The 13,621-nt window shown below is 40.9% G+C and overlaps 1 protein-coding gene across 1 annotated transcript; it reads right to left on the minus strand.

Annotated features, from left to right (window-relative positions):
• Positions 1 to 6,861: 6,861 nt before the first annotated feature.
• Positions 6,862 to 13,337, minus strand: LOC100562411 (keratin, type II microfibrillar, component 7C). Its single transcript, XM_062969380.1, has 5 exons — positions 13,224 to 13,337; positions 10,926 to 11,138; positions 9,927 to 10,147; positions 9,355 to 9,386; positions 6,862 to 8,106 (listed from the first exon to the last, which is right to left on the minus strand). Exons 1-5 carry the CDS (start codon positions 13,335 to 13,337, stop codon positions 7,823 to 7,825), a joined length of 864 nt encoding a protein of 287 aa, XP_062825450.1. The 3' UTR covers positions 6,862 to 7,822.
• Positions 13,338 to 13,621: the final 284 nt, after the last annotated feature.

A 13,621-nucleotide genomic window follows, 5' to 3' on the forward strand; every position in this document is an offset into this window, starting at 1 on the left:
AACAACTGATACACGAAGGTGCTTCAGACAATGAATGTGACATATGCACCTCTATTATCAGCATGCAAAAATTATACAGTTCAGGCATCATTGCACACTGCTGTCTTCGTCTGGTATTAAAGACTGTGTTTTTGATCTTTAGAAGTAACATCAGATATACTCCTTTAAGGCTGCCAGTGTGGAAGAGGTGGGCAATCAGTTAACTACCAGTATTTGAGAGCTGAAGTTTTGATTCTTTCAAGAAAACAATGCAAATACCTGATTTTGGAAATCACCAAAACTCTAATTCACATAGCAGCTTTCAATCGTGCTTCCATGGAGATAGAAGTCTTTGGATATCTGGGACAACTATTAGTTTTCTTTTCACAGCTAAAGTTTTGAGTATTCCTTAACCAGAAATCCAATATCCAAAACTTGAAATTATCCACATGAGGGGCTGAGACCATGACACCTTTGCTTTCTGATGGTTGAGTACCATGGATTATTTCATGCACATTTTTTTAAAAACAGAAATGTATATCTTCTGATTAAGTGTAGAAGGTATATATGAAATATAAAATCACTTTCAAGTTATCTCAACATATATGCAAATATAGGTATACCTTAAAAAAAATCCAAACCATTCTAATCCCAAGTATTTGAATAAGAGATATTCAAGCAGTACTGAAAGTATCCATGTAGGCCCACCACTCCAATACTTTCAATGCCATAAATGTTGCTTCCTAAGTTGGAGTGTGGCACCACCCATCTTCTTTTAGCAGAAGAAGAACAGAAAAAGCAGTGAAAGAGAGTTGCCTCTTTTCCTCTGTATCAAAATAATTAGTACAGGAATTCACAATAAAAAAATATGTTGAAGGGCTGGAGAGGAACTCTGTTTCAGTTATTGCAGTCACAATCAAAAGCTCATAAAGATTTTCCCCTTTGCCAGGAATGCTTTAGTTGTGCATACATATTATGAAATTCTGTAAATGTAATAACTGTGCATTATACATACAATTCAGTGCTTTTCCCTGCAGTTTAACTACTGTAGGGGACATATTTAGATTATCAATCATAAGATTTTTATTTGCTCAGACTTGTGGGAGGCCTCCTTCCCACTTACCCAACTTAAAGGTCATGCATGATTCCTGCTATCACAGTGTTACTGCTGCTGCTAGGACTACCACTGATAGACCATCCACACTACATAATTGTAGCAGTTAGATAGCACTTTAATTGTCGTGGTTTCCTCCTATGGAATCTTGGAATTTGTAGATTGCTGTGTCACCAAAGCTGCCTGAAGGAGAAGGTTAAATATCTCACAAACTATAAATCTGAGCATTCCATAGCACTGAGCCAGGGCAAGTTAATGTAGTGTCAAACTGTTATAATTCTGCAATATGTATACAGTAGGCCTATGTGATCGATGAAAAAAATGTTTCAATACTCATTACAAAATTAGGGGGGGTCATTTCTAAAGAGTTCCTAAACTATCATAAGTGTCCGTTTTGTTAGTAACTCATCTATTATTTTGGGGATTTTTTTTAGGTTTTTACAAAAACTTAGGATGACCCTAAGTCTAAAGTTTAGGGCAGGGGCTAGGCAAATGACTTTGGAGTGCCGCATTGGCTCACAAGTTTTAGGTTAGGAACCCCTGCTCTAGGAATTGACTCTTCTTAATAGCTATTTTCTCAGTAGTCATCACAAGAGCCCTGCAAAGTAGGAGAGGAAAAAGAAGCATTATTTCTTCAAAAGGGTGACTGATAACACAAACCAATCCTGGCTTACCAATCACCACCTAGCAAATCTGAGCTTGACAGGAGATTTTTGCCAAAGGGTCTCCCTTCCCTAGTCACAATCTTAACCCTCGTTGCAACATCAGGCCTCTAACCAGGATACAAAAAAATAATAAGCTGCGAAATGTTTAGTAATATTTATGGCGAAGCAGTTGTTTGCCAAGTTGGGAGGCAGTTACTAGTAATAAAAATATCAGTCCTTTTTTTTTCTTCATTGACGGGCTGGGGAACATCAGCTATTAGAAGTTCTGAACCTGTTGCATGAGAACATCTTTTTCTGCAGGTTCTTACATGCAAACATGACTTCACCATCCTCAAATGATGTGGTTTTTCATCTCCGAGGATGCACAAGCATTCCAGATCCAATAATGATCTAATTCCTAGTTTTAAACATGTGAGAAAGCTGTGATCGGCAAAAGAGAGCAGGGCTGGTATCTTGTTTCTCCTTATCCATCCTGCCCTGAACCTCTACAATGTAAACCAGTGGTTCTCAACTTGTGGGTCCTCAGATATTTTGGCTTTCAACTCCCAGAAATCCTAACAGCTGGTAAACTGGCTGGGGTTTCTGGGAGTTGTAGGCCAAAACACCTAGGGACCCACAGGTTGAGAACCACTGATGTAGACACTAAACAACCAATGGAAAGCAAACCTCTGGGAAAAAATGGATGAATTCCTTCCAGCTATGACATGATGACCACAAACATCCTTTGATCATATAGCAAAATCCATGGAATAATAAAATCTACAGTAATGAATGGTTCAGGGTCTAGAGTCAATGCTTCAAACAGTAATTCCTTTGAACTAGCATTCAAATAGATAACTGTGTTACTTTGTTTTTTCATTAAAAGGCATAAAGGAATCCCATAGCGTCTTTAAGACGAATGGAGAAGATATTTCTAGCATAAGCTTTTGCAGACACAGCCTGTTTCCTCAGAGCACCTCCCTTCTAGCATTACAACTGTGATCCAGTTCAGAGCACCACATTGTTACATCTTTTCATATGTATGCATGTATGTTCAGGAAGAACCACACATCAACCTTCTATATCCCATTTAGTTTGACCTAAATCTGTGTGATATAGCTGTACTTCATGTTTAGAGCTTTGGAAAAGTTATTGTTTGGAACAAAGTCTGCATGCTCAAAATCTTGATTGTTGTTTAAAGAAGTAACTTCATCAAGCTTCTTTTTCATATTAGCCATCTATGAAAACTAGACATTTTTTATTGCTGAGTTGGCTGATACAGCAACTGTCTCCAGTAGTAGGCAGTTATCAAGTATGAAATGCTTTCCATAATTAAAGACCTCTAAAGAAAGGTATCAAAATGCAGGGGAAATGTAGAACCAGATCAAATGTAGAACCAGATTCTAGTACTTTTTATCTGTACCAGAAGCAGGGGAATTCACAACAATTTACTATGTCTGGGGAAATTAATCTCTTCCCCAAACTACTGTGAGGATTGCATCTAAGCTCAGAGGGGACAGGGAAGAGTGGCAGATTATAATCAGCTTCTGCCAAACTTGAAGTACACTGCAAGTCTCCAAGGTCTCTCCCTCTCCTTGTCTCCCATGTGATTACCAGAATACCAAGACTGTGTGTGGGATTTTGCTGTGAAATCTTCATAATTGTTAGATAAGCCTACCTAGCTATCTGCTTGGCATCAAGCCTTTGCCATTACTTGTTTCTGCTATATTCCCACCAAGAAAGCAAGCAAAGCGTGAAGTTAAAGGAAAACAAAAAATCCCCCAGGAAAAAAGAAAAAAAGAAAAACCTCTGCCTCAACCAAACACCTCCCCTCCTTCAACCACTCTCATTTCCAGGGCTGATGATTAGAAGTCCTATTTTTTGCAAAGTTACATTTTTTTTCATGTCAGGAGCGACTTGAGACTGCAAGCCGCTTCTGGTGTGAGAGAATTGGCCGTCTGCAAGGACGTTGCCCAGGGGACGCCGGGATGTTTTGATGTTTTTACCATCCTTGTGGGAGGCTTCTCTCATGTCCCCACATGGAGCTGGAGCTGATAGAGGGAGCTCAGCCACGCTCTCCCCAGGTTGGATTCGAACCTAGCAGCCTCCAGGTCAGCAACCCAACCTTCAGGTCACGAGGCTTTAACCCACTATGCTATCAGCGGCTTCAATGGGTGAACATGGCTGTTGCTTATCCACCTGTTAGACAGACTGCTATTGTTCAAATTGCCTTCTGAAGAATTCTGGGATTTGAAGTGTAGTGAAAACTCTTTGACTGAGCATTTTAAGAGCCCCTCCCTAAACTACAAACTTCCAACGTCTGCAGGAGGCAGTCACAGGATTTCAAGTGGAATGCACATTCTTTACCTACCTGTTAGGCTCTAGGCACGCCAGGCTTTATGACTTGATGGGATACTGACAAATGATGACCTTAAATCAGGGATGGCAACTATGGTTCCCTGACTTGCTAAGGTTCCACAACATGCCATTAGTTGTTCCGAAAGAGATTGTGATTTTAAAAATCTTTTAAAATGAAAGATAATTTTCATGAAAAGGTTCCCTGAGACCTGAAAATTATTTCAAGGATTCCTACATGGTAAAAAGGTTGAGAAAAGCTGCATTTGGTTAAGTTCATTCCTCCAGCCCTGTATTACTAATGTTTTGAGCAAAACTCTTTCCTAACGCTGGAAAGAAGGAAAGGGCTACATCTCAAATTGTTGTATAGAAAAGGGAATTGGAACAGATGTAGGTAGCATGACACAAACGAGCTACAACTCCAATTCTTCCATATACTGTACCTGTTTAAGACACAGCAGAGTGGTGGGCAACATGTGGCCTGCAGGTCATGTGGTCTTCTGAGGCCATATTTGTGGAGTCAACCCTATCCACAAACAATTACGCTGAATTTAGCAGCAATGAAACACATTTTTTTCAATTTGCATATGCGGCCTGACTTCAAAGATATTTATCCCAAACCAGCAGCATGATTCACTTCCAAATTTCAGTGTGGTTGGGAACACATGGCTGTTTCAAGGATGAACTGGCCCCTGTGCCTCACTGAAGTTGCTTAGCTTTGATGTTACTCACAAATGGGCAAACATGTTATTTCCAAGGCCATTTTTCTGTCTCCCAGGGATTGAAAAATCCTCAAAATTATCCTCGAAATGTCTCTAGGGGAATGGAGGACATTTCAATCACATATGGAGTACTCTCCTTTCTTCGGCCAGCCCAGGGGTCAAAATGTTATCCTAATAATTTAGTTTGTTCCAAAATACTTTCAGAAGGCCCCAGGAAAACCTCAAAACATAGTGAGAATTCCCCCCAAGATCCTAGGAGGTATTTAGGAGATATTTAGGGGTGTGTGAGGGGTGAGACATTTCAAGGCTCTAGGGAGCTAATGTGCCCCTTAGCTTTTCAGCTACCTACGACTCTTTTAGCTAGAGTCTTTGGCTCTTCTTCATTTGCACTTCCTTAAACTGGAATTTTCATGGATTTTCTTACGTGCAAAAGTATGCTTTGCCATCGACATATATTTCTGCTAAGATTACACTTTGATGTAGATTTTTCTTTCACCTGTTTATGCCACCAGGGTCTCCATTTGCCTGCAGAATCTGTGTGCTCTGCCTTCCAACCATTCCACTTTAGACATTAGCCACTAGAGGTCATACACTTCCACTTTTCAGGCTTTTCAACTCAATTCAAGCATTAGATAGTTGTATGTTTGTTTATTGATATAATAATAATAATAATAATAATAATAATAATAATAATAATAATAATAATAATAATAATAACAACAACTTTATTTTTATACCCCGCCCCATCTCCCTGAAGGGACTCGGGGCAGCTTACATGGGGCCTTGCCCGATAAAACAATCAAATATCAAAACACAGCAATAAAACAGTTATTCAATAAAAACATCAATTACAGTAAAAACAATCGTTAAAATCAACATAAAACATGCAATATTAACACTGGAGACTAATTCATATTCTTAACTATAGGTTGCATGCTGCCCTGTGATCCAGTTCCAGCAATGTGGGTGGCTGTAATGGCAATGCTGGTAGCTGGGAATCTGACATTTCATCTTCATGTTTTCATTGGCAATGTTTCCCAGGCATGTTGTGAAGACAGAAACTGTGTGTGATGAAATGAAAATGCAGTCTTTAGTTCAAATCTCCATCTCTTTTTCATCCCAAAAGCTCAAATATCTTAGGGTGAGTCTGCATGAACAAGAAAAGCAGTCTCACTTTGACTCCAGTGCTGTCTGTCCTCATGCTGTGTGCTGACCTCCTGTGAGAATCTTGGGTTTTCTTGTCTTAATCCAACTTTGTCCTGCTTTAGGCAAAGTTGGATTAAGGCAAGAAAGGCATTGGTTGGGGAAGCTCATGCCCATGCTACTTCTACCACTCCCTACTAGCCATGAAGCTCTGTGCAGGTGCCTGGCCAGTATGATGGCATCTGTGGCCCCATTTGATGCAGTTCAAACCTAACTTCAAAATACAGCAGCCAGACAACAAACTCCCACAAAAGGGGAGGAAAGAAACCCCTTAATTTGTGTAATCATAATCTGGGCCTCAAACTGGTCATGGGATTTTCTATGTAATTATCTGTGCAGCAAAACCGCTTTCTTCAATACAATTTTGAAATTGCATAAATGGTTTGTATAGATGACCCCTGTGATGTTGCTCTTCCTCCTCCTTCCTGCTCACGTGGACACCCCATTATGACATCGCAGACATGATAGGACAGTGGTTTTCAACTTGTGGGTTCCCAGGTGTTTTGGCCTACAACTCCCAGAAATCCCAGCCAGTTTACCTGCTGTTAGGATTTCTGGGAGCTGAAGGCCAAAACATCTGGGGAACCACAGGTTGAGAACCACTGTGATAGGCAAAAGGAAACTGTTGTAACATTTCCTAGCTTGTGCGCTTCTTAATAATGTTTGCATCTTGACAATATTAATGTTGCTTGGCCACACATGTCCATTTTGATCTGTGAAATGTCGAAGTGTATGATGCATACATATATGTAAACATGTGTAGCCCTTAACTCACCACCTTGGACTTCTTGTGGCCCTCAAATTGCTTAGCCCTTGTTTTATAGAGACGATCCCATCCCTGCCTTACTTTGGTAGAAAGGATAATGATAAAAGTGGAATCTTTTGTTCTGTTTTGTTTGCTTAGCACAGTCAATTTATTAGAATTAGAAAATTCACAAACAGGATGCAAGCAGAAACTTATTGCACAGAAAAGTGTTGAAGTATCAAATAAAATCAGCTGGAGTCCGAATGTCAAAATGCATATTTTCCACGTAATCCCATGCACAGAAGCTCAGAAGTAAATTCCACTTAGTCCATGGGGCCTAATTTCAAGTTTTCACAGGATTACAGCTTCAAGTTGCCCGTTGAATGAATGGATGAAAAAGCCATTATTCTTGCCCCTTAATGCCAATTCAAATATTTTGAAAGGAATATATTAATGTTCAGTTGTAATGGAATTGCTAACCGCTTGGGTTTAAAGGCGTTATTTACTGAAGCAACAAGCTTGTTCACTATATTCACAGTGTTATTTTGGCTGACAAGAATGCTTTTGAAGGTCTTAAACTACAGAATGGCAGAAATTGCAAAGTACTTCTTGAATCCATAGTTGGTGTAGTTCAGTGGCTCTTGACCTGTGGGTCCCCAGATATTTTGGCCTTCAGCTCCCAGAAATCCTAACAGCTGGTAAACTGGTTGGGATTTCTGGGAATTGTAGGCCAAAACACCTAAGGACCCACAGGTTAAGAACCACTGGTGTAGTTGAAGTCAATGGAGATAAGTCAACTACTACAATGTTTAAGGAGACATATTTGACTGCAGTAAGCATCAAGTGAACCTGATATTTCACACACATTGGGCAAATGGATGATGGGACAGAGGGATCAATTTAGTATTCTGGACATATCGGACTGACAATAAAGCAACTTCCCAAGCTGCAAAGATTTTGGTTTGATTGCTCATCTGCAAATCCACTGATTCAAGAAATACTGCTCTTAGTAGGCAGCATTATTCAGTTACTGTTGCTGCCTTTCCACAGTGGTAGGTTCCTAGTATCTTTGTCCATAGGGGCCAATGGATGTTACACATTTGATGTTAGAGCACTTTCCACTCTCACAGCTGAACCCCCTTGGAAGAGAGCACAGATCTCCACTTGGTGAACAAGTGTTCATACAGTGAGCAGCAGTACAAGGCAGCATAGTGTCTATGCACCTCTCTCTGCTTGGACCACAGGTTGTCACAGTTCTTTTGTTGGGTCCACATAACACATGAGGTCCACATGGAGGCCGTGGATCAGAGCCACCTACAACTGCACCCTGGCTCCTTCGTACAGCTGCAAAGGCAGGAAAAGCGATGGAAGGAAAATAAACACATCAGTGACATATTACAATTAACTCATGCCTGCCCTGGATACTAATTTTATTTCAGGGCTTTTGTCTACACTAGCAAAAACCTTGGGTCACCCAGAATGGAAAGCTGGGTATCTTCAGGACACACACTTACTTTGGTGAGTATCGGGTTTTTCGGTTTAAACTGATTTTGTTCGGTTTAAACTGATTTTGGGCATAGTTGGGGATACTCCAGAGTTTGCTGGAAATTCAAGAGTGGATTTGGTGCAGTCTGGACAGTTAGAGAAAGAGTGCTGGTGTCCAAACTAGACCCCAGCACCAGTACCCTTTATCTGCTCTCATCTCTTTCTCTGTGTCAATGCCATCACCATTCCTAGCCGGTCATGGACCTCCATGCGAATTCTTGGCCATTGCAGACATCTCTGCTGATTTCAGAGCAGGGTGTCTGTATGGCCAAAAAGAAGGAGGGGGAGCCCCCCACTTCTTCCTGGTTGTGCAGTCTCACCATTCTGACATTGGCACTGTTACTTTTGCAACCAGCCAATTTTCCCTTCCATTTCATGGTTATGTCGGTACCCTATTCTGATAACAGCAGAAGCACCTGTGATGCCCAGGAGCTGATATGAATTTTCATGGTCGGTTAGGCATGGCAGTGGAAACATGGAGGTGAGATGCATGCTGCCTTGGCAGAGCAGGGGCACTGCCTGACCATGTGACAAATTGCCTGGTCTAGACTTGCCCGGAGTCAGGTTGGGCATAAAAAAATGAGACGTTGGAATAGGCAAGGGTCAGATTTGGAGTGGCAAAAACAACTTTCTTCTCACCTGCATGAAAGTCTTTCCATTAATGTGACCTTACCTCATGTCTCGGTTGAGCCTTTCCCTTTCAGTCCTTAGTCACCATCATTTCCTGCCTCTAGAGCCCACAACCACAACCTTTAGACCTCACAGAATTCCCCTTCTACACTGCCATATAATCTAGATTTTCAATCCAATCAATTTTCAATCCAAATTATTTGCTTTGAACTGGATTATACTGCCATATAATCCGGGTCAAAGCAGATACTCTAGATTTTATATGGCAGTGTAGAAGTGTTTTTGGTTCCTGTTTCTTTTCCCTTCTATCCCACTATGGTCTGGCCAACAGTATTAACAGTCACTTGGTTATATACAGTCCTGTAAGTAATAATAGGCAACAGGCAGAGAAGGGTAGAAGGTCACCAGAATACTTACAGATGTTCACAGCACAGTCTCCATCACCCATCCTAATGAGAAAGAAGTGGAAAGCAGATTACTAAACAAATTTGCTTACTTTTACATCATTTGCTTGCATAAAAACAATCAAACTGGTCTATAGCAGAACAAGTTCACAAAATGTTAAAATCAACCAAAATTATTAAACCAGTTATTTAGAACCTCATGAAACAACAATGAAACAGATGAAAAAGGCAAAAATAAAATATGTGCCCTGACACCTTTTACCTGGTTAAAAGGGGAGAGCTTGCATGCAGTGAATCTGGGACTATTTTTAGATCTCAAGATAATTCCAATGCATTATAGGTTATGGCTAGCAGAAAAGTTAACTTTAACCAGATTCATTGTCATCAACAAAAAAACTCAGATTCAACTGCTATCCCAATTTGGTTCTGTACATGAAATGGTGGACACAATCTTGTCCTTTCTCTCAAAGATTGTCTTCGGCCAGGAATAAAAGTAATGATCGAAAAGGTCTCAAGTGCTGTCTGTAACACCTGACAAGTGTGATTCATTTGGCAAACTATGCTAATTAACCCAAGGGTCCGCACCTTAGTTCCTCTCCATCCAGCAGCTTCTTGTATGTAGTGATCTCTATATCCAAGCCCATTTTCATGTTCATTAGATCCTGATACTCCCGTAGTTGGCAAGCCATATCCTGCTTAGCCTTATGTAGGGCATCTTCCAGCTCAACTAGTTTGCACCTGGCATCTTTCACAGCAATGCCTCCACGTTCCTCGGCAGCAGCCACCTCTTCTTCTAGCTTGGTACACTGTGAGGAAAAGGCACAAGATCTTAACTGACAACACATGAAGTGAACTTAGTTCATCTTCTTACCTGAGCATTGGATAGCATTTGCAATGTCTTCTCTGTTTCAGTTCAGATTGAAATTAAAAAGAAAAGAGATTCTGACAGAACATTAAGAAAATTATTCTGATGGTACAAGTTGTTTGCCTGCTTCTGGAAATGTTGGGAGTCTCCATTGGAGATGTTTAAACAGAGGGTGGATATATGCACTTCTTAGGGGTACTTAGTAGCTAATTTCTGCAATAAAAGGAGAATGGACAATATGGCCCTGCACGTCCTCTTTAGCAATTTATTTTATAATTCTGATTCCCTTTAATCATAATTCTTGCTCTTCTTGCTATAAACTTTATAAGTCACATATACATTTCAGAGTATTTTCCAAACTGAGAGGTGTCAAGGAAATCCTGCTCATATCTTCCCATGCAAATATCCCTACATACTTTCTTGCCATAATCTTCCAACAGAAATTGGTTTCAAATACATCTCTTCAGCATCAAGAACAATACATGTAGACATAGCTGTTTTAGAAAAGAAATGAGAGAGTAAAATGTGCTAAAGTTGTGAGTTGGCATTGTTGTGACATAGTGGAATATAGGAGGCCTATGCCAATTATTTATTTCAAAAACTGAAGTCAACTGGTTCCTTTATTACATGCAATAGCTGTAATTGTCCCAACATACAGTTTCAATACAGGAAGACAACTTTACAGCCATAGTTCCAAGGTCAATAACGTTCCTTCTCACCTGGGCTTTGACATTTGAAACTTCTGACTCCAGCCTGTGAACAACTCTTGTTATCTCACTAAGTTCTTCCTTGACATGACGTAGGTTGTCACAGTGTTTGGCAGCGGTAGTTTTCAGCTCCTGATACTGAGGCACAAGAGAAAAGAATATTGCTGGGAAATGCCAGAGACTGTGTGAATAATTATTCTGTTCCCTGTCAAAGCTCCCATGCAGCTATAGCTATTGGTATAAGAACAGTATCCAACCACCCACCAACGAAAGTTACAATAAATGATTAACACACCTCCAGTCTATTTTACTGGACATCAATTGCACAGGCGAGAAGGAAATCCATTCTGCTGTAGTGATCTGCTCAGAGCATGAATTATTATAGCATGGCTGAAGGACAGAGCAATGAAAGATACTAAGGCCTCTTCTACACTGTCCTTATATCGCAGGAACCGATCCTAGGTTATTTGCTTTGAATTGGATTATATGAGTCTCCATTGCCAGATGATCTGGGATAATTCAATAATCTGGAATCAGATCCTGGGATATAGGGCAGTGTAGAAGAGGCCTTTGTGCACTGATATACTTGACTAAATAACTGTTGTAGAGTAATGCCAATGTTAAAAGTTTAGAGCTTTATCCAGTACAGACAGTCCAAACTTCACTTCTACTCTGAAAATCTCCAATACTGGGGTAGGCAAAATATGGTCCTGTGGGTGCATGTGGATCCCCAAGGCTACTTGTCTGGTCCCTAAACCTCTGACCACCTTTTTCTGGGACAAATAAGGGTGGATTGCCTCTTCTGGGAGTCTCTAGAAGTAGCCATTCCCCCCCCCCCTTTTAAAAAAAAGGTAATCTCATTTTTCCAAAAGTATAATAACCCATAATACTAGGGGCAGAATATTGAGCCTTTCAGATTTGTTCATGTTATGTACCATCTCTGGCTACCTACTTTGATGTTCTGCCAGAGTGTGAGCCACCCTGAGTCCCTTTGCGTGAGAAGGGCGGGATATAAATGATGGAAATAAATAATAAATAAATATTCATTTTGCCTACTCAAACATTTTGCATGGGGAGGGGCTGGAGGTTGCCAAATACCCACCCATAGCGATTTGCTATAAACATGAGTGGGCAAGGCCATCATCCCCTTCCCCATCCCTCAATTAATCCCTAAAAATAGAGACAAAGCCTTCATACAGAGGCATGAGACTTACCTCAGTTTCATGGGCTTTGAAAATGAAATTATGGAGCTTTGGAAGGGGATTACCCCATCCTATCTCCAAAGCTATGCAGTTTCATTTTCAAGCTCTAGGAACTAAGGCAAATTTTGTACCTCCATACTTGGGAAGCATCCTAGGACACTTTCCCAGCAGTCCGGAGATGGATGGGTATGCTGCCCATCCCGCAATGTCACAGGACTTCCGGCAGAGGCCCTGCCCACAACTGGAGAGAAAGTGTTGTATGATGCTTCCCTCCCAACATGAGAGTCTGTTTGTGTTGTGCTGGCTCCATTGGAGCCAGTACAGAACCTCGCCACTCAGGTGATGCTTCTCATACGGTATGTGATGGCAAAAGCTTTGCTGTGAGGGAGCGGTGAATGAGATGACGGATTCACTCTGGTCCCCCACCCATTTCTTTGCCAAAGCCAGGAGAAGCAAAACATTTTGCCTGGCTCATGTGATAAGGTCAACATTTTAAAACCTGAATAATCAGGTTTATTCTAGGTTTAAGCAAATTAGCATGATGTCCCAGGCTATTTCCTATGCCATATTATGTAACTGTAGACAGATGCTTCTGCTCCTTGGGAGCAAAAGCACAGTAGGCTCTCAACGTTTGGTGTGTTTAGGGGTGTAGAACGTCTGGAAAAAAACTTTTAATTTTTTTTTTAATCTGAGAGAACACTTCTCTAGAAATCTGTAGGTCCTCCAGTGCTAATCCAGCAGGAGCTGACCACAGGACCTAGCTATTCCTAGAAAGACCATATTACTCAAATCCACAAAAGTTGAACTCACAAATGTGGAGGACTAATTGTTCAATTAGTTACCTAGCTAACAATGTGCTACTCTTTCACAACATCCTAAAATCAGTTGCCTGGGGTGGCAGCTTCGCTCTGACTGATGGAAGGGTTGACTCTGGCTTTGTTTGCTGATTCCTATCCACAAAGGATTCTGCCCTCATCACAATGCCCACTTCTGTTCTACTCACAGCGCCCACTCTTTACTTCAGGTTGCCAATGTGATATGTCAGTTGTCTTCCTTTACCCACTTTTTCAACACACTGGCACATCTGCATTTTAAATGTGGGACCTACCTGACAACGGCACCATGCTTCAGCTTCAGCCCGGCTCCTGGAGGAGATTTCTTCAAACTGACGCCTGTATACCTCCATAACACAATCCATATTCAGACCTCGGCTATTGTCCATCTGTACTGTGACACAGGTGTCTGAGATACAAGACTGAAGCTCATGGATTTCCTACAAGACAAATTGAACAGAAACAGGGAGACACTGTTAGTGCTATGAATGTCTGTTTTTGTTAACACAAAAATGACTTGGGGTTTAATCTCTCAGCTTTCTGAGGAGATAGAAAATACATTTGATCTCTCTCCTGTCCCACTGCCCATATATGATGTTCTTTCAATGGGAAATTGGGTTGCTCTTGAGGGACTTTGAAACTTTGGCTTTGACACTCACATTTTGGATAATTT

The sequence above is a fragment of the Anolis carolinensis genome, chromosome 2 (genome assembly GCF_035594765.1).
Source record: "Anolis carolinensis isolate JA03-04 chromosome 2, rAnoCar3.1.pri, whole genome shotgun sequence".
NCBI classification, from domain to species: domain Eukaryota; kingdom Metazoa; phylum Chordata; class Lepidosauria; order Squamata; family Dactyloidae; genus Anolis; species Anolis carolinensis.